Here is an 18,423-nt window from a genome sequence, read left to right as displayed (position 1 = left end):
TGCAATAAAGGTGCAGCAGTTATCATGGGTGACTTTAATGTGCATATAGATTGGGCTAACTAAACTGGAAACAATACGGTGGAGGAGGATTTCCTGGAGTGCATAAGGGATGGTTTTCTGGACAAATATGTCGAGAAACCAACTAGGGGGGAGGCCATCTTAGACTGGGTGTTGTGTAATGAGAGAGGATTCATTAGCAATCTCGTTGTGCGAGGCCCCTTGGGCAACAGTGACCATAATATAGTGGAATTCTACATTAGGATGGAGAATGAAACAGTTAATTCAGAGACCATGGTCCAGAACTTAAAGAAGGGTAACTTTGAAGGTATGAGGCGTGAATTGGCTAGGATAGATTGGTACTTAAGGGGTTGATAGTGGATGGGCAATGGCAGACATTTAGATGAACTACAAAAATTGTACATCCCTTCTGGCGTAAAAATAAAAAAGGGAAGGTGGCTCAACCGTGGCTATCAAGGAAAATCAGGGATAGTATTAAAGCCAAGGAAGTGGCATATAAATTGGCCAGAAATAGCAGCGAACCCGGGGACTGGGGAAATTTAGAACTCAGCAGAGGAGGACAAAGGGTTTGATTAGGGCAGGGAAAATAGAGTACGAGAAGAAGCTTGCAGGGAACATTAAGACGGATTGCAAAAGTTTCTATAGATATGTAAAGAGAAAAAGGTTAGTAAAGACAAACGTAGGTCCCCTGCAGTCAGAATCAGGGGAAGTCATAACGGAGAACAAAGAAATGACAGACCAATTGAACAAGTACTTTGGTTCGGTATTCACGAAGGAGGACACAAACAACCTTCCGGATATAAAAGGGGTCAGAGGGTCTAGTAAGAAGGAGGAACTGAGGGAAGTCCTTATTAGTCAGGAAATTGTGTTGGGGAAATTGATGGGATTGAAGGCCGATAAATCCCCAGGGCCTGATGGTCTGCATCCCAGAATACTTAAGGAGGTGGCCTTGGAAATAGCAGATGCATTGACAGTCATTTTCCAACATTCCATAGACTCTGGATCAGTTCCTATGGAGTGGAGGGTAGCCAATGTAACCCCACTTTTTAAAAAAGGAGGGAGAGAGAAAACAGGGAATTATAGACCGGTCAGCCTGACATCGGTAGTGGGTAAAATGATGGAATCAATTATTAAGGATGTCATAGCAGCACATTTTGAAAGAGGTGACATGATAGGTCCAAGTCAGCATGGATTTATGAAAGGGAAATCATGCTTGACAAATCTTCTGGAATTTTTTGAGGATGTTTCCAGTAGGGTGGACAAGGGAGAACTAGTTGATGTGGTGTATTTGGACTTTCAGAAGGCTTTTGACAAGGTCCCACACAAGAGATTAATGTGCAAAGTTAAAGCTCATGGGATTTGTGGTAGTGTGCTGACATGGATTGAGAACTGGTTGGCAGACAGGAAGCAAAGAGTAGGAGTAAATGGGTACTTTTTAGAATGGCAGACAGTGATTAGTGGGGTACCGCAAGGTTCTGTGCTGGGGCCCCAGCTGTTTACATTGTACATTAATGATTTAGACGAGGGGATTAAATGTAATATCTTCAAATTTGCGGATGACACTAAGTTGGGTGGCAGTGTGAGCTGCGAGGAGGATGCTATGAGGCTGCAGAGTGACTTGGATAGGTTCGGTAAGTGGGCAAATGCATGGCAGATGAAGTATAATGTGGATAAATGTGAGGTTATCCACTTTGGTGGTAAAAACAGAGAGACAGATTATTATCTGAATGGTGACAGATTAGGAAAAGCGGAGGTTCAACGAGACCTGGGTGTCATGGTACATCAGTCATTGAAGGTTGGCATGCAGGTACAGCAGGCGATTAAGAAAGCAAATGACATGTTGGCCTTCATAGTGAGGGGATTTGAGTACAGGGGCAGGGAGGTGTTACTACAATTGTACAGGGACTTGGTGAGGCCACACCTGAAGGGTGTACAAAATTGTGTACAGTTTTGGTCTCCTAACTTGAGGAAGGACATTCTTGCTATTGAGGGAGTGCAGCGAAGGTTCACCAGACTGATTCCCGGGATGGTGGGACTGATCTATCAAGAAAGACTGGATCAACTGAGCTTGTATTCACTGGAGTTCAGAAGAATGAGAGGGGATCTCATAGAAACGTTTAAAATTCTGACGGGTTTAGACAGGTTAGATGCGGGAAGAATGTTCCCAATGTTGGGGAAGTCCAGAACCAGGGGTCACAGTCTAAGGATAAGGGGTAAGCCATTTAGGACCGAGATGAGGAGAAACTTCTTCACCCAGAGAGTGGTGAACCTGTGGAATTCTCTACCACAGAAAGTTGTTGAGGTCAATTCACTAAATATATACAAAAGGAGTTAGATGTAGATCTTACTACTAGGGGGATCAAGGGTTATGGCGAGAAAGCAGGAATGGGGTACCGAAGTTGCATGTTCAGCCATGAACTCATTGAATGGCGGTGCAGGCTTGAAGGGCCGAATAGCCTACTCCTGCACCTATTTTCTATGTTTCTATGTTTCTATGAAGAAGTTTCTCCTCATCTCAGTCCTAAATGTTCTACCCAGTGCGAATGCTAATGTACTCCATGATGTCGCAGTGCACGTTACCACTGTGGATTGTGGCAGGTGATGGACCAACGCTACTCGGAAGAAGGTGGATGGAGAAGATCCATCGGCGCTGGGAAGATTTCGTCCCTCCAGCGATCGATGTCCCCCGTGCTCAGAGGCAAAGCAAGCCCTCACCCGAGGTAATATCCGGCACCAGAGAGCAGACCAGCACAGCACCCGAGGCACAGACCGCTCAGCACGACTGCGCAGAGGTGATCCAGCTGAGACGACCCAAACGCAACTTCCAGGCTCCAGTGGCAGGACTCTGGAGGAAGAAAATCGGATCCAAAGACGACTTCCCAGCTTCGGTGGCAGAACCCGAAGAGAAGAGGATCACAGCAGCCGACATCGTGGATGGAAGAAAGATGGCGCCCAAACCACGAGGTGAAGCGCTGAAGGAAAAGATGGCGGCAGCCAGACCACGAGATGCAGCGCTGATGGAGCAACACATGGTACCAAGTGAAGAAGAGGATTGGGGTAAAGATAGCAAGGCTCTCTTAAAGGAGGCCAGGAACCCACCACACTTAAAAGGGACAGCCCCAAATTCTTACATAATGTAATAACAACTGTGAGCTAAATGTAAAATTTGTAATTGATGATCAGAATTTTATACATGTAATAAGCAAAGAAAAGTCGGGCGATTGCGATCGGAGCTACAGTTTATCTACAATAAGGAATGAAACATTGAGCGATGCAGGATTTCAACTGTATTCTGATTATGTAGCGGGCAAACACCCATCGGAAGCACACAGGTCCAGCTGGCTACCCGATGCTGTAGCCTGCGCCCCTGGGACCAGGGTGATGCACCACAGAGTGTGGCCACAAGCAGCTTAAATAGACAAGCTGCAGAGCAAGCAATCTCAGGAGTGCAACGGCACCGGTATCGATACCCTGCCCCTAATCGGCTCCACCTCTCAGGCACCCGATGGCACCAACCGCCACGAGCCTGAAAGAGCAAACTGCGTTAAGGCGCAGCCCCAGACCCCATCGCCGCCACGGCTACGCCCGGGAGCGAGGGGTCACCTGCGGCGGTTCTCCCAATTGGAACCGGGACCAGCCAGGATCCCAAACCAAATAATGCCCAGGCAAGCGAGTTAGCAGTTCCCTGTGCACTGCTAGACGATTGCTCCTCTGGGAGCAGCAGCGACCAAGGGTGCAAGGAGAGGACAGGGAGGTCACAGGCATCTGTGTACCTGCCCGACACTAGGAGCAACGGCAAAGGCCACGAGAGCCAACCGGGTTCCCACTGCCAGCACCATCCAGCAGCTCTGGAACTAGCTTGTCCTCACGCACCGGTGCTGACCCCAGCGCTGATCCCAAAGATGTACCATCAATGTATCTCACCAGTCAAATGTACTTGCCTCACAACTGTACCACAAATGCAATGATGTAAATGCAAATTTCCTTTTCTGGACTTGAATGTATATGAATGTGATGAGCCACCGGCATGATTTATATGTGGGGGGGGGGGAAATGGATGCATGTAGCCATGGGCACACACATGGATAACACCCAGAACCCACTGAGTCCCACTGCACCATCGAACCATCCCAACTGGTAACCACGACCCAACGTTGTGGCAATAAGGACTTGGGGGTTAACAGGGAGAGAGCCAAGTCAAAGCACAGCCAAGGTGCAAGGGCTATTGGCACTTAAGTCTGGGGAGATCCAAGCCAGAGCACATAGTGCAAAGGTATTGGCACAAAAGACTTGGGGGAGAGTGATGTTATATATGCATATATATATATATATATACTCTTTGTGTCGTCACGGTATAGTTGCATAAGATGGAGACTTGTTTACCGGAGGTACCATCGAAAAGGTTCACACTGTATACACTATGCTGGCACCACCAGAGGGCGCAACTGGTGGAGGCCAAAGGTCACCTGTACACCACAGGTACCCAGGTATAAAAGGGAGTCCACCATGTGGTATCCTCACTCTGGAGTTATATTAAACGGACTAAGGTTACTACAGTTCAGGTACAATACTTTGCCTCGTGGAGTCATTATCAGAGCATCTAAAGACATAACACGCAACATAGCTAAGACCGCCTATTTCCAGCTCCGTAACATCGCCCATCTCTGCCTTGCCTCAACTCATCTGCTGCAGAAGCCCTCATCCATGCTCTTGTTACCTCTAGACTTGACTATTCCAAAGTACTCCTGTCTGGCCTCCCACATTCAACCTTATGGAAACTAGAGGTGATCCAAAACTCGGCTGCTCATGTCTTAATTCGCACCAAGTCCCGCTCACCCATCACCCTGTGATCACTGATCTACATTGCCTTCCAGTTAAGCAATGCCTCGATTTCCAAATTCTCATCCTTGTTTACAAATCCCTCCGTGGCCTCGCCCCTCCCTATCTCTGTAATCCCCCCCAGCCCCACAATTCCCCGAGATGTCTGCGCTCCTCTAATTCTTCCCTCTTGAGCATCCTCGATTATAATCGCTCACCGTTGGTGACCGTGACCGTTGGTTACCTGGGCCCCAAGCTCTGGAACTCCCTGCCTAAACCTCTCCACCTCTCTACCTCTCTTTCCTTCTTCAAGACGCTCCTTAAAACCCACCTCTTTGACCAAGCTTTTGGTATCCTGCGCTAATTTCTACTTATGCGGCTCGGTGTCAATTTTTTTAATCGCATAATACTCCTGTGAAGCGCCTTGGGATATTTCACTATGTTAAAGGTGCTATATAAATACAAGTGGTTGTTGTTTGAGAGCTGACCTTTGGCAGTAGATGCACTGTTTTACTTCATTGGCTGCACTAGTCCTGGGGAAAATGGGAATGTCACTGGGATTGCCAGTAAGGTTACCACACCAGGGGAACAGCAGCAGAAGCAAGCGCAGCAGCAGAGATCTGCGGAGGCTCAAAGAAGAGGGTGAATGAGGCAAGGTACAGCAATCCGTACAGGATGCAAGTTTTCCGGAATGGGATATAATTCTTGAACATGACAGAGGAGCAATATGTGAGGAGGCTCTGCTTCTATTGGCAGACAGTTACTGACCTACCTCACCTATCGAAGCAGGAATTGAAGCCAAACACCAGGGCACACACACCATTGCCTGTGGCTGTAAAGGTTACCTTGGTCCTCAGCTTCGATACCACTAACTCATTCCAGGCTGCAACAGGTGATATCAGCAACATCAGTCAGTTTGCTGACCATATGGCCATCAGGCAGCAATACGTCACCTTCCCCATGGAGGCTACTGATGAGGAGGATATCGCTTGGATTTTAATGCTGGATTTCCCCTAACTGCAGGGCACATATGTTGCTCTGTGTTTTCTCCTTCAAGAGACAGCAATATTTTATAACAAGAAAGGGTTCCACTCTCTAAACATGCAGTTGGTGTGTGGCAGCAGATAATGCACATTTGTGCCTAATTTCCTGGCAGTAGTAATGATGTGGTCATACTGGGCCAGTGCTCAACCCCTCATCTTCCACACAGACCAATGGGTGACAGGTTGACTCATTGGAGACAGAATGAATCCTCTCTACACTTGGCTCATGACATATGTCAGGCACCTGGGCAGAGTGCTGGGCAGCATGCTGATACAATGAGAACCACACAAGAACGGGTAGTGCCTCCTGTCAATCCTGCAAGATTGTCCTAGGGTCTCCAGAATTAAAAAAAATAATCTCCTGGAAACTACTGCAGGCAATTCATGAGAAAAATCATAGGGGCATTAAAATAATTGTTTTTTTTCCATTTTGTTTGAACACTTTTGTTTATTAGTTACAAAAATATTGGAGATGAGAAAAAAGGCTGGTTGACTTGGTAGGGCAGTTAGAGACAGAAGATCACATGATGTAAGTCGGGATAAACGGGTCCTTTTCAGAATGGCAGGCAGTGACAAGTGGATTGCCGCAGGGCTCAGTGCTGGGACCCCAGCTCTTTACAATATACATTAACGATTTAGATGAAGGAATTGAGTGTAATATCTCCAAGTTTGCAGATGACACTAAACTGGGGGCGGTGTGAGCTGTGAGGAGGACGGTAAGAGGCTGCAGGGTGACTTGGACAGGTTAGGTGAGTGGGCAAATGCATGGCAGATGCCGTATAATGTGGATAAATGTGAGGTTATCCATTTTGGGGGCAAAAACACGAAGGCAGAATATTATCTGAATGGTGGCAGATTAGGAAAAGGGGAGGTGCAATGAGACCTGGGTATCATGGTTCATCAGTCACTGAAAGTGGGCATGCAGGTACAGCAGGCGGTGAAGAAGGCAAATGGTATGTTGGCCTTCATAGCTAGGGGATTTGTGTATAGGAGCAGGGAGGTCTTACTGCAGTTGTACAGGGCCTTGGTGAGGCCTCATCTAGAATATTGTGTTCAGTTTTGGTCTCCTAATCTGAGGAAGGATGTTCTTGCTATTGAGGAAGGTTCACCAGACTGATTCCAGGCATGGCTGGACTGTCATATGAGGAGAGACTGGATCAACTGGGCCTTTATTCACTGGAGTTTAGAAGGATGAGAGGGGATCTCATAGAAATGTATAAGATTCTGACGGGACTGGACAGGTTAGATGCGGGAAGAATGTTCCCGATGTTGGGGAAGTCCAGAACCAGGGGACATAGTCTTATGATAATGGGTAGGCCATTTAGGACTGAGATGAGGAGAAACTTCTTCACTCAGAGAGTTGTTAACCTGTGGAATTCCCTGCCACAGAGAGTTGTTGATGCCAGTTCATTGGGTATATTCAAGAGGGAGTTAGATATGGCCCTTACGGCTAAGGGGATCAAGGGATATGGAGAGAAAACAGGGAAGGGGTACTGAGGGAATGATCTTACTGAATGGCAGTGCAGTCTCGAAGGGCCGAATGGCCTACTCCTGCACCTATTTTCTATGTTTCTATGAAAGCAGAATTGGCAACCCTAGCTCTGCTCATTAAATGTTCTCCAACTATCTTTAACAAGTTGCATCTCCTGCACTTGCATACTTGCATGCGCAGGTGCCAAGGGAAGGAAAGCAGCTGGTCGGGGTGATCTAAGAGGTAACCAGAATTTCAGAAAGGGCACAGTCCCTATGGAAGGTGGAAATAGGAGGGAAGGGAAGATTTGTTTGTTGCTGTGGTCATGTTGACTTTGGTGGGATTGGTGTACGGTGATGTGTCGAATATGGAGGCTAGTGAGGACAAGGGCGATCCTGTCACAGTTGTGAATGGTGGGGAAAGGGATGAGGGCAGAAGCACAGAAAATGGGATAGATTCGGATGAAGGTTCAGTCTACCATGTAACGTGGGATGGCTGGGCCAGCATTTCTGGGGTGGACGAGGTGGAGACCTGCATCAAAGCACCATGCTGCTGGGGTGGTCTGCACTTATGGAGGATAATTTTAACACTGGGCGAGGGTGTGAAACGACCAATAGCAAGTTAGCCATCCATTATACACCTCACCCTTTCTATTGAAGTCGATGGAAGGGAAAATCGGGCAGGGTGTGTAATGATCAGCTATTTCTATATCACCCATTTTACACGATTATCCAAAGTTAAATACACCCCCATGGTGACAACCTGCTTTTTCATCTCTCAGGTTTCTACGCTGTTGGAACCGGCTCCGCTTTGCCAGTTTTTCATACTTCCATTTCTATTTGCCTTTCCCGCCACACCCTCAGCTAGTCACAAGTTCCCTGTCTCTCATAAATGTCATGAATTCCTTTGCTTTGTCCTATTATGCTTCTGATTGTTTCATGCTATTACCACATCTGCCATTTAACCATCCCATTTACCACTTAAGCACTTTACATGACATTCCATGTGTGTTTTTTCCTTCCTCCTTTCCTTTGCTCTGTTCCTACTGTTAATCTGTCATATCCTTCAGTTTTGATGAAGAGTCCACACTTAATTTCTTCTCTCCACAGGTGCTGCCTGACCGACTGAATACTTTCAGCATTTTCTATTTTTATTCTTTGAGAATTCCAGCACCTGCAGATTTTTTTTGCTTTTCATTAATGCAATGATGTGACGAATTGGGTACCAATCTCAAACATCCTCTTCTGCTTGTGTGCAGCACATGGTTGGGACCATTCACTGTCTGTTATTGCTCTTTTAACCCCTTGCCTCTGACATCAGTGACCATTTGTCATATTACACCTACCCCTCAGCCTTTGCAGAATGAAACTGGTTGTAATTTTCTTACAGAGGAATTGATACAAACACATATTGCGACTACAGACTAGAGTTTATAATTCATTTACATGGATTACCTCTCAACCCTTACCGAGGACTTTTATTTTTTCTGGTAAGTAGCAAAAATGGTGTAGGTGGAGTGTTGGCATAAAGTAGCTGCTATTTTATATTTATTGAGAAGCTTGTGTTCAGCCACCTCTCTGTGTCAGAAACTGTATAAGATATTCAGGGACATGCATAGTTCTCATAAGAAAACTCATCACATACAATAAATTTTCATTTATTGAATTTACAAATATAAACATAATTTCCTATAATCCCATGGTAGGGGCAGAATAGTCAATTAAAAGAGTAACTTGTGTTGAGGCACCTCAGAAATAAATGCAGCATAGAGTGTGTTACTGAGCCTAGGAGAAGTCACAGATCTGAAACTTTCCCTACCCTGGAATTGCAGTTTCAGATTGTTGATAGCGTCTTGAATGAGCTGAAGTTTATGTGGAGGATGGGAGGCCGGCCAGGAAAGCATTTGAATTGAAGAATTTGGAGATGCAAAATCATGGATGAGTGTTTCAGTTCAGTAGTAGGGCCAGACGTGAGTAGTATTATGGAGGAGGAAGTAGACCATCTATCTGATGAAGTAGACAGTCTTTGTGATGGAGAAAATATGGGCTCAGCAGCTCAGCTCAGGGTCAAATAGGATGCTTAGGTTGTGAACAATCTGGTTCAGCCCGAGTCAGTGGTGGTGGGTTGAAGTTATTTTCAAGGGTACAGGGTTTGTGGTGGGAGGCAAAGAGGATGGGATCAGTCTTCCCAATGTTTAGCTGGAGGAAATTGCATCTCATCCAAGATTAGATGTTGGACAAGCAGTCTGACGGCACAGAGGCAGTGAAGGGGCAGAAAGACACAAAAGATTTTTTAAAAAAAAGAAAGATTGGCTTATATAGAGAACCTTTCATGACCTCAGGATGTCCCAAAACGCTTTACAGCCAATTAAGTACTTTTAAAGTGTAATCACTGTTGTAACGTAGGATATATTTGTTCTACAATTTGCGCACAGCAGGGTCCCACAAACACCAATGATATAATGACCAGATAATCTGTTTTTGTTTTTTTATTATTCATTCACAGGATGTAGGCATCGATGGCAAGGCCAGCATTTATTGCCATCCCTAATTGCCCTTGAGAAGGTGGTGGTGAGCCGCCTTTGTAAACCGCTGCAGTCCGTGTGGTAAAGGTGTTCCCACAGTGCTGTTAGGGAGGGAGTTCCAGGATTTTGACCCAGCGACAATGAAGGAACGGCGATATATTTCCAAGTCAGGATGGTGTGTGACTTGGAGGGGACTTGCATTTGGTGGTGTTCTCATGTGCCTGCTGCCGTTGTCCTTCGAAATAGTGCCATGGGATCTTTTATGTCCACCTGAGAGGGCAGATGGGGCTTCGGTTTAATGTCTCATCCGAAAGACGGCACCCCAACAGTGAAGCACTCACTCAGTCCTGCATTGAAGTGTTAGCCTAGATTTTGTGCTCAAGTCTCTAGAGTGGGGTTTGAAAGCCACAACCTTCTCACTCAGAGGTGAGAGCGTTACTACTGAGCCACAGCTGAAGACCACTCACCCAAAGCTTAACTGGATGAGCTATATCAACACCATGGCTACAAGAGCAGGACTGAGACTGGGTACATCGAAATGAACCCTCCTGAACCTTCAAGGTCTATCCACTATCTACAAGGCTTTAGTCAGGAGCGTAATAGAATGCTCATCAGTCACCTGGATGGTGCAGCTCAACACCATCCAGGACTGAGCAGTTGATTGATTGGTTCCTCTGATACCAGACTCAGTATTATAGGGTGTTCATTTTCCATTCTACTTTGATTCATAGACCTCGGGAATTACAGGAAGGACTCAACGTAATGCAAAATTTAGGCTTAAACCCAACTGTTAGTTTATTACACAAAAAACAACTAAATATTACAGAACAAGACATCTAGAAATTGATCGAAGACATATAATCACCCATCCAGCCAGTTGCTGCTGTTGTTGATTGTAGGCTCGTGGAGCTAGAGAAGGTGTTGGGTCCCAGCTGCCTGCTGCGTGGTCGTTGATCCTTTTGACCTGCTGTTCTGAGGTGTTTCTTCGACCTGTTGTTTCTTCTCTGATGCTCCTCTCTGATGCTCCCCTTCTCATTCTGAGCTGTTTTCAGCTCTTACATATATATTCATTAAATTATTCACATCTCCTCCTGGGCTGCTTTTCAGTTAATGCGTCTGGATGAGTCTCGATGGCTGTAATGATAGGTCTGGATCTGTTTGGATGGCCACAATTTGCACACGGATTCGACAGGGCAAAAGATAACTCCTTGGGCTAGATTTTCCACTTTTGTGCTTATTGCCCAAAAATGGGCATTATTTCCAGGTTGAGTGGTAAAAAAGGCTTTTCAGATCACCGGCTTCTCACCCACTCTCAAAGCACTTAGTCTCCATTTTTTTAAATGGGCGTTACCGCGAGCGATATGAACGTTAAATCTCCCTGACCTCCTGCCGTAAAGTGTCGCCGTCCTTAGCAATGGCATGGCAATGCTCAATTCCCGCGATTCAGGAAGTCAAGGGTCATCATGACGTGCACAGAAGAGGAGACAGAGAGAGAGAGAGCGCTCAGAGGGACTGAAGGCATGTGTGGCTGTGGTGTGTGCTTGTTTGGCTGTTGTGGGAGGCACGAGGGAGATTCACCAGCAGCAAAAAGCCTACTAAGCACCAAGAACATAGTTGGCACCGAGTTTTTGTCCAACAAATAATATATAACATGGAAGGGATGGTGGAGGCCCTGGAGCTGGTAGCCAGGAACACTGGTGGCAGAGGGCTCCCAGTGGTCCTGGAGAATGGCACTACACCCCAAGGTGCCGCGCCCCCATTGCCAACCACACATGAAGCCAGCAGCAACATCTTGCTTCTGGCTCGGAGTACGTTCCCACCTCGGGACTGTCCTCTCCTGTATCTGTCCAAGCAGCGTTTCGGCCGTCATCCCCCCCCGCAATGAAGCATCGCCTGAGGAGCTCCTCGGCCAGGAGGCTTGGAGTCGGAGGGGAAGGGGAAGGGGTAGAAGTGGGGAGGAGAAGCGGAGGGGGGAAGGGGGAAGTGTAATTTACAGAATTACTAATGATTTCAGACAAATGTTCGATTTAAATGTTTTTTAATTAACAAAACATTGTTGTGCATTGGCTCAGATAGCTGCACCGTTACACGCTGGTGATTCCTTAACATCGAAGGGTATAATGACACTTAACTTCAATCAACTTAAACTTTAACTGTCACTGATGCAGTATGTCAGCCTTGTAAATAACACCAACGTTCTTTCACGCAAAACGATCATTGATGAGCCCCTGACCAAAGGCTCTTGCAGCTATCATGCCACCACGGGCCCTTTCATGCGGTCTACAGGGGGGGCGGGAGCATGGCTTCAGCGTCAGTCTGATTGTCTGGATCGATGTCAGCGTCCACCTCATCCTCCTCTTCCTCTCTCTGGTGAGGTGGACTGTCAGACTCATCAGGCAATTCTTGTCCCCTCCTGATAGCCAAGTTGTGCAGCATGGAGCACACCACCACGAATTGAGCTACCTGCTTAGGGTGGTATTGGAGCTCGCCTCCTGAGTGGTCCAGGCATCTAAAGCGCTTCTTAAGCACTCCAATGGTTTTCCCACGATATTGCGAGTGGCTCTCTGGCTCTCATTGTATCACCTCTCGGCTTCGATGTGGGTGTCACGCAGGGGGCTCATTAGCCAGGTGGAGAAGCCATATCCTTTATCACCAAGCATCCAGCATTGACCTTGTGGCTGATTGTTAAACAAGTCAGATACAGTGCTCTCACGCAGGATGCGAGCATCTGGATGTTGCCCAGAAATTGAGCATTCACTGCCAGTATAATTTGCTGGTGGTCGACAACGAGTTGGACATTCAGGGATTGGAATCCCTTGAGGTTCCTGAAAACCTCTGCATCCTGAAAAGGTGCCCGCATCGCGATGTGCGTACAGTCTATTGTTCCCTGCACCTTGGGGAAGTTTGCAATTCTGGAGAATCCTAGAGCCCTCTCACTCTGTGCCTCCCTGGTCATGGGGAAGCTGATCAAGTCCCTCCTGCGTAGGACTTCAGTGACCTGTCTAATGCAGCAATGTGTGGCATGCTGAGAAAGTCCACAAATGTCATAAGAACTTAAGAAATAGGAACAGGAGTAGGCCATACAGCCCCTTGAACCTGCTCTGCCATTCAATAAGATCATGGCTGATCTGTGGCCTGAAAAGAACCCGAGGTGTAGAACGACAGTGCCGCGATGACTTTGACCTCGACAGACAGTGCAGTACTGATGGTGCTGGCAGGCTGCCCATCTCCCCTTATCAGCTGGCATACCTCAGTGATAACCTGTTTGTGGAAGTGCAGTCTCCGAAGGCAGGTTGTGTCGAGCAAGTCGAGGTATACTGCTTTTCCCTGTACTTGTGGGGGTTGTAATGTCTGGTCCTCCTCATCAACTGACATGTCTTACGTTGGGCACATCTCGAGTCTGCTGCATGTAATTGGTCATCAGGAGAGGGTGATAAAGGACAGGCCCCATTGTAGTAGCTCTCTGCCTTTCTTTAATGGTGCGGTTTAAACGCTCCACAATGCTCACTGACTGTGGGTTGTGGGCAACGTGCCATTTCCCCTCAATGCCAAGCACCTTAAGGGTTGCCTGCATTACCTGCCCGGTGAAATGGCTCCCCTGGTCCGACTCCACATACTGTGGGAGTCCTCACCGGGAGAACACTTCCCTCAAGAGAATCTTAGCTGTCCCTAGTGTGGTGGCTGTTTGGCAGGGGAAGGCTTCAACCCATTTTGAGAACACGCCCACCAGGACTAGGCAGTATTTGTAGCCTCCCTGGTCCGCGGATGTGTATCCGCGACGGGACCAGATAGCCAGGTACTCCGTACACGAATTGCAGGTGAACATACTGTCTGAGCAAATCATGTACGGGGTAGGGAATTCCTCGGGGTGGGTCACCACATACATTATGGCGAACAGTTCAGCATGCTGGGCGGTCATGGTGCTAGATAGCTTGATTGCCAGGGCAATACCTTCCCTTGGGTCATAGACTCCGCATCCAGTGAGTTGCTCGCCAGCAGATACCGTGCTGGACCCGTCCACGTAGATGTCCCGGCCTGTAGGGTGTAACCCAGCCCGAAGGCCAATGTTCACCTCCCATACCCCTTCTATGGAGCACCTATGGGCGTTCCCTAGGTAGACTAGGTTGGCTGCGAGTCTTGGTTTGTGGGGGCCTTCTACTCTGAGGTCCATCTGGGAGAGGAGCAGGGTCCAGCGAGCAATGCGGGCACTGCTCACCGTCCCGTCCTTAATCCTCCCATCTAGGAGCATCTGAGTAGGTGTGTGATGGGTTAGGAGTGTTAGAGGAGACCCTCCCTTGAAGATCAAGGATCTTTTCACAGTCCAATGTGTGGCTAGGAGGTGTCTCTCACAGTTGGAGTACCCCTTCTCCACATCTGTGAGGATCCTGGAGGAGTAAACCACCGGTCTCAGCTGGCTGTGCCGCTCTTGAAGCAGCACTGAGCTCAAACTCTCATCGCTGGCTGCCACCTCCAGGAAAAACTCCTTTCCTATATCTATCGCTCCTAAGGCTGGCACGGTCTGCAAGTCCTTCTTGAGCTGATTAAATGCTGCCTCGCAACCCTCATCCCAGTCCCACTCTACACCCTTGTGTAGGAGTTGAGCAGAGGGGCTGCGGTGGCTGCATAATCCTCAATGAAGTCTCTGCAGTACCCGGTGAGCCCTAGAAAGGATTTTATCCCTGTCACTGTGTTGGGGGCCGGTAACTCCTGTACTGCCTCCCTTCTAGCCTTGTCTATGGCCCTTTCCCCAGCGTGGACAGTCAGCCCCAGGAATTTGACTTCCTTCTGGCCGATCTTTGCCTTCTTGCGGTTTACTTTAAACCTTTCTTCTTTTAGCAGCTCAGCCAGCAGTGGGCCATGCTCCTCCCCCTGATCGGTGAACAGGAGCAGGTCATCCACATACTGCACCAACTGCTGGGGTCTGCTAAAGCCCTTTAAACAGTTCGCCATGCATTGGTGAAAAATGCTGGGGCTGTTGTGGAAGCCTTGGGGAAGACAGTTCCACGTGTATTGTTGGCCCTTAAAGGTAAAGGCGAACTTGTACTGGTCCTCCCGTTTTAAAGGAATGGACCAGAACCCATTTGAAATGTCCAGCACCGTGAAAGTGGTCGCGGATGCTGCAATACTCCCTATGAGATCCGCTACGGCTGCTACAGTGGGTGGACAGGCAGGGATATTCTTATTTAGTACTCGATAGTCCATGGTGGCCCTCCATGAGTTGTCCGGTTTCTTAACCGGCCACAGTGGAGAGTTCACATGGGTAGCTGTCGGTCTTAACAACCCTGGCTCTACCTGTGATCCCAGCACTGTTGTCAGGTCTGCCTCTGCCTTCCTGGGGAAGTTATATTGCTTTTGTGGTCGGGTCATGGGGTCCCCTTCTATACTAACTTCCACCCTCATTACCCTGCCACAGTCATTTTTGTGGGTGGCGAATGCTGCAAGGTGTACCCGTACATATGCCTGGTACTCCACTGGGGTGTTACTGACCAGTAATTCCAAGTCGTAACCCTCCTTTGGCTTCACGGTACACAACGTTCCCTTGGCCCCTTTTTCTGGGATCACCGCCACCTCACTTTTCCTGTCTATCCCTATGGCTCCCCATAGACAGTGGTTCCTGAGATCCACTAGGATCTGGTGGCCAATGATAAAATCAGCACCCAGGATCCCTTTTCCCTCCAGCTCCCATTTCATCAGGATACACTTCCATTTGGTTTTGAGTGTCCCCAACTGAATGGTGAATGGGATGGAAAACGAACCAGTTTGCTCATTGCCTGTGAACCCCACTAGACTGTTCGGGACCCCGTTCGATAGAGGTGAGGTAGCTGGGTTATCTGCAAATACAAGGGTGCTGGAAGCACCAGTATCTAGCAGGTAGGTCCCTTTCACTTTCTCCACCTCCATCGTAACGCACAGTCTCTTCCAGGCATCGTACTCTAGGGAACACAGGTACACAGGCTGCGCTGGCTCTAGTCATGCATCTGGGTGGGTTGCAACAGAGGGTTTTACCGTACCGGCTACTGTACTGGTTGTGGTAGCTACTGCTCCCTGTCCGTTTATGAGTGTCTGTAGGGCGGCTACGAGTGTCTCATATGAGTCGGGTGTTCCTGCCCCGGCCTTACGGGCTGGGGCTGGAGAGGCCTTTCTCTTAGTCTCTTTCCAGAGGTTCCTACAGTCCTTCCTCCAGTGCCCACTTTTCCCACACCCAAAACACTCGCCCCCTTTGTGGGGAGGGTTCCCACCTTCCTGATAACACTCTCTCTTGCCTTGGCTCATGGACCTTCCCTTTAGAGGAGGGCTCCTCTGTCCCTCCACTGTTCCGGTAAGCCAGGGTCAACTGTCTGACCACTGTCTCCTCGGTGGTTCTGGGATCTCTTGGATTGAACCAGACCTCGGCTTTTGCCACCAGGCTGCGGAGCCAGTGAGCCAGCTCGTTAGGGTTCAGGTGGGCCCGGTCAAGAACCCCACTACAGGCCCTTTCGTAGACCGACCATAACCTGTCGGCGAAAGCCTGTGGAGTCTCCCCATAGAGCTGCACTGTTTTCTCCACTCGGGAGAAAGAACTCCCGTTGTTCATACCCATGGCCTCTAGAACCTCCTCCTTAACCGTAGCGTACGTGTTTCGCTCCTTTCTGCTGTCTGCAGAGAGGGAATGGCACAGCTTGGTGTCTAGCGAGAAGAGCAACAGCTTAGCCTGCTCCGAATCATCGCATCCGTTAATATCCCCTCTGTGTTCCACTTCCAGGAAGTGTACCGAGGGATCACCCTGTTGGGTGAGCTTACTTAGGTGGCCTATCATAGCCCTCAGTCTTTGGGTGTCATGGGGGACTACGAAGCTGCTTTCTAGGGGTCCTGCTGCTCCAATGGTGCCAGGCAGGCCAAACTTCTGCTGCCGGACCGGGTGCATTGGCCTTGGTTCCGGCCCTCCTTGTATTGGCTCGCCCGCTTCCCCCTGCTGCCAAGCCAAGTTAAAATTCGGGGCTGCCGGTGTTGGTAGTTCGCAATCCTTGCCTGCCCCGCACTCTGGCTGACACCCCTGCTGCTCTGGGCCGTTCCGGGAGTTGCAGGCCATGACTGAGGGGCTTCTCCTTGCTCTATCAGGTGTTCCTGGGCTAAACCTGGGTTTATCAGGCACACCATGCCTTTAGCCCGGGATAGAGCAAGGTTCAAGCTTTGGATCTGCTGCTGGCAGGGGCCGTGGTCTCCTGCCTTAAATTCCCTGGTACTGGCTACCTTATCGGCTACCTGAATGTCTCTCACCCTCTCCCCGCAGTCTTTAACTTGCTTGGCGAGGCAGGAATTCTCTTCCCACAACGCCCGTTTGCTAGTCTTGGCTTCAATAATCTGACACTGTAAAAGGTCCAGATGGGTTTTGTGCCTTTCTTTAGTGAGCTCTCTACTTTCCTTTAACTGCCCCACCTCTGCCCACAGCCTTTCCCCGACTGTGGCCCTTGCGCTGGACCTCTCTTCTGCCTGCCTCAATACTCTCTTTAATTTCTCATTCTCCTCATCTCGAAGCCGGATCTGTCGCTGAAGGCAAATTAGCCAAATGGCCTTCTCTATTGACCTTTTATGGTCCTTGCTCTCAGTCCATTGAGCTGCAGCATCTTCTGGATGCTCAGCATGCAATAGATCGAGTACCCACTCCTTAGCCACATTTACTCTCTTAAACACATATGAGGAAATTCCCTCTTCCATTTTGCTTCTTTTCCTGAAACCAGTCTCTCTCTTATTATGTCCCTTGTACCAGTATCCCTTCGTGGTCGCCATTATGTAAGGGCTGGTTTTCGGGGGTGTCAGCTTTCCCTTCTGACCTTATATGAGCGGTTTCGAATCGCTCTCACACCCTTGGTTCTAGACTCTGGAATTATGAAGGGACTGTGACAGACTTGGACAGACAATCGGTTTCAAGGTAGGAAGCAGGTATGGCTTTATTGTGTTTTAAAGAAAGTAAAAGGCACACCTTTAATAACACACGCAGAATAGTAATACCAATACATACTGAGGGGTACAACACATTGAATAAATTGTCAACATACAGCCTGTGGGGAAAAGAATACAGCTTAAACTCTAAATGGGGTAAAGAGGAGAATGCAGATACATTTACACAAGTTATCCCAGCCTCCCCCTCCCAATTCCCCTAACTAACTAAATTATAGCTCTGGGGGTTCAGGGGGCTATGCTCACCAATCCCTTTTGACAGTTGCCGGTGAATCACGGTTTCGGGGTTTGCTGCACTTGGCCTTCTAGGCGAGCCATACCCCGGACGGAGGAGAGGACTTCGGACTGTGTAGTCATCAGTTGGGGTGAGTCTGTTGATGCGGTAAGTTGCGTTTTGGATGTATGGGGTAGTACCCACTTTCTTTGGTTAGGAATAGTTTTAGTTAGTCCTTTTTGGTAATTTCTCACCCGTTGGTCGTTCAGTAGTAGATTGTAGAGTGGAAGTAAATGTCGATTCTTTGGTTTTTGCTGAGTTGGTTTTGGTTGGTCATTTCACTGGTTGTGGTGGCCCGGGTTGTCAATTTGGTTGCTGACAACCTTCCGTTTCGTGG

General features: G+C 48.4%; 1 protein-coding gene across 1 annotated transcript in view; it reads left to right on the top strand.

Moving 5' to 3' along the window:
• Positions 1-18,423, top strand: part of LOC139239047 (cation channel sperm-associated auxiliary subunit gamma-like) — a 138,525-nt gene that overhangs the window by 104,874 nt on the left and 15,228 nt on the right. Inside the window, exon 13 of the mRNA XM_070867552.1 lies at positions 8,740-8,839. Within this exon, the coding sequence (XP_070723653.1) occupies positions 8,740-8,839 (100 nt within the window). The remainder of the gene's footprint in view (positions 1-8,739; positions 8,840-18,423) is intronic.

The sequence above is a fragment of the Pristiophorus japonicus genome, chromosome 26 (genome assembly GCF_044704955.1).
Source record: "Pristiophorus japonicus isolate sPriJap1 chromosome 26, sPriJap1.hap1, whole genome shotgun sequence".
NCBI lineage: Eukaryota > Metazoa > Chordata > Chondrichthyes > Pristiophoridae > Pristiophorus > Pristiophorus japonicus.
The sequence above is the reverse complement of the archived record's forward strand: the minus strand, read 5'-3'. Positions and strand labels throughout refer to the sequence as shown.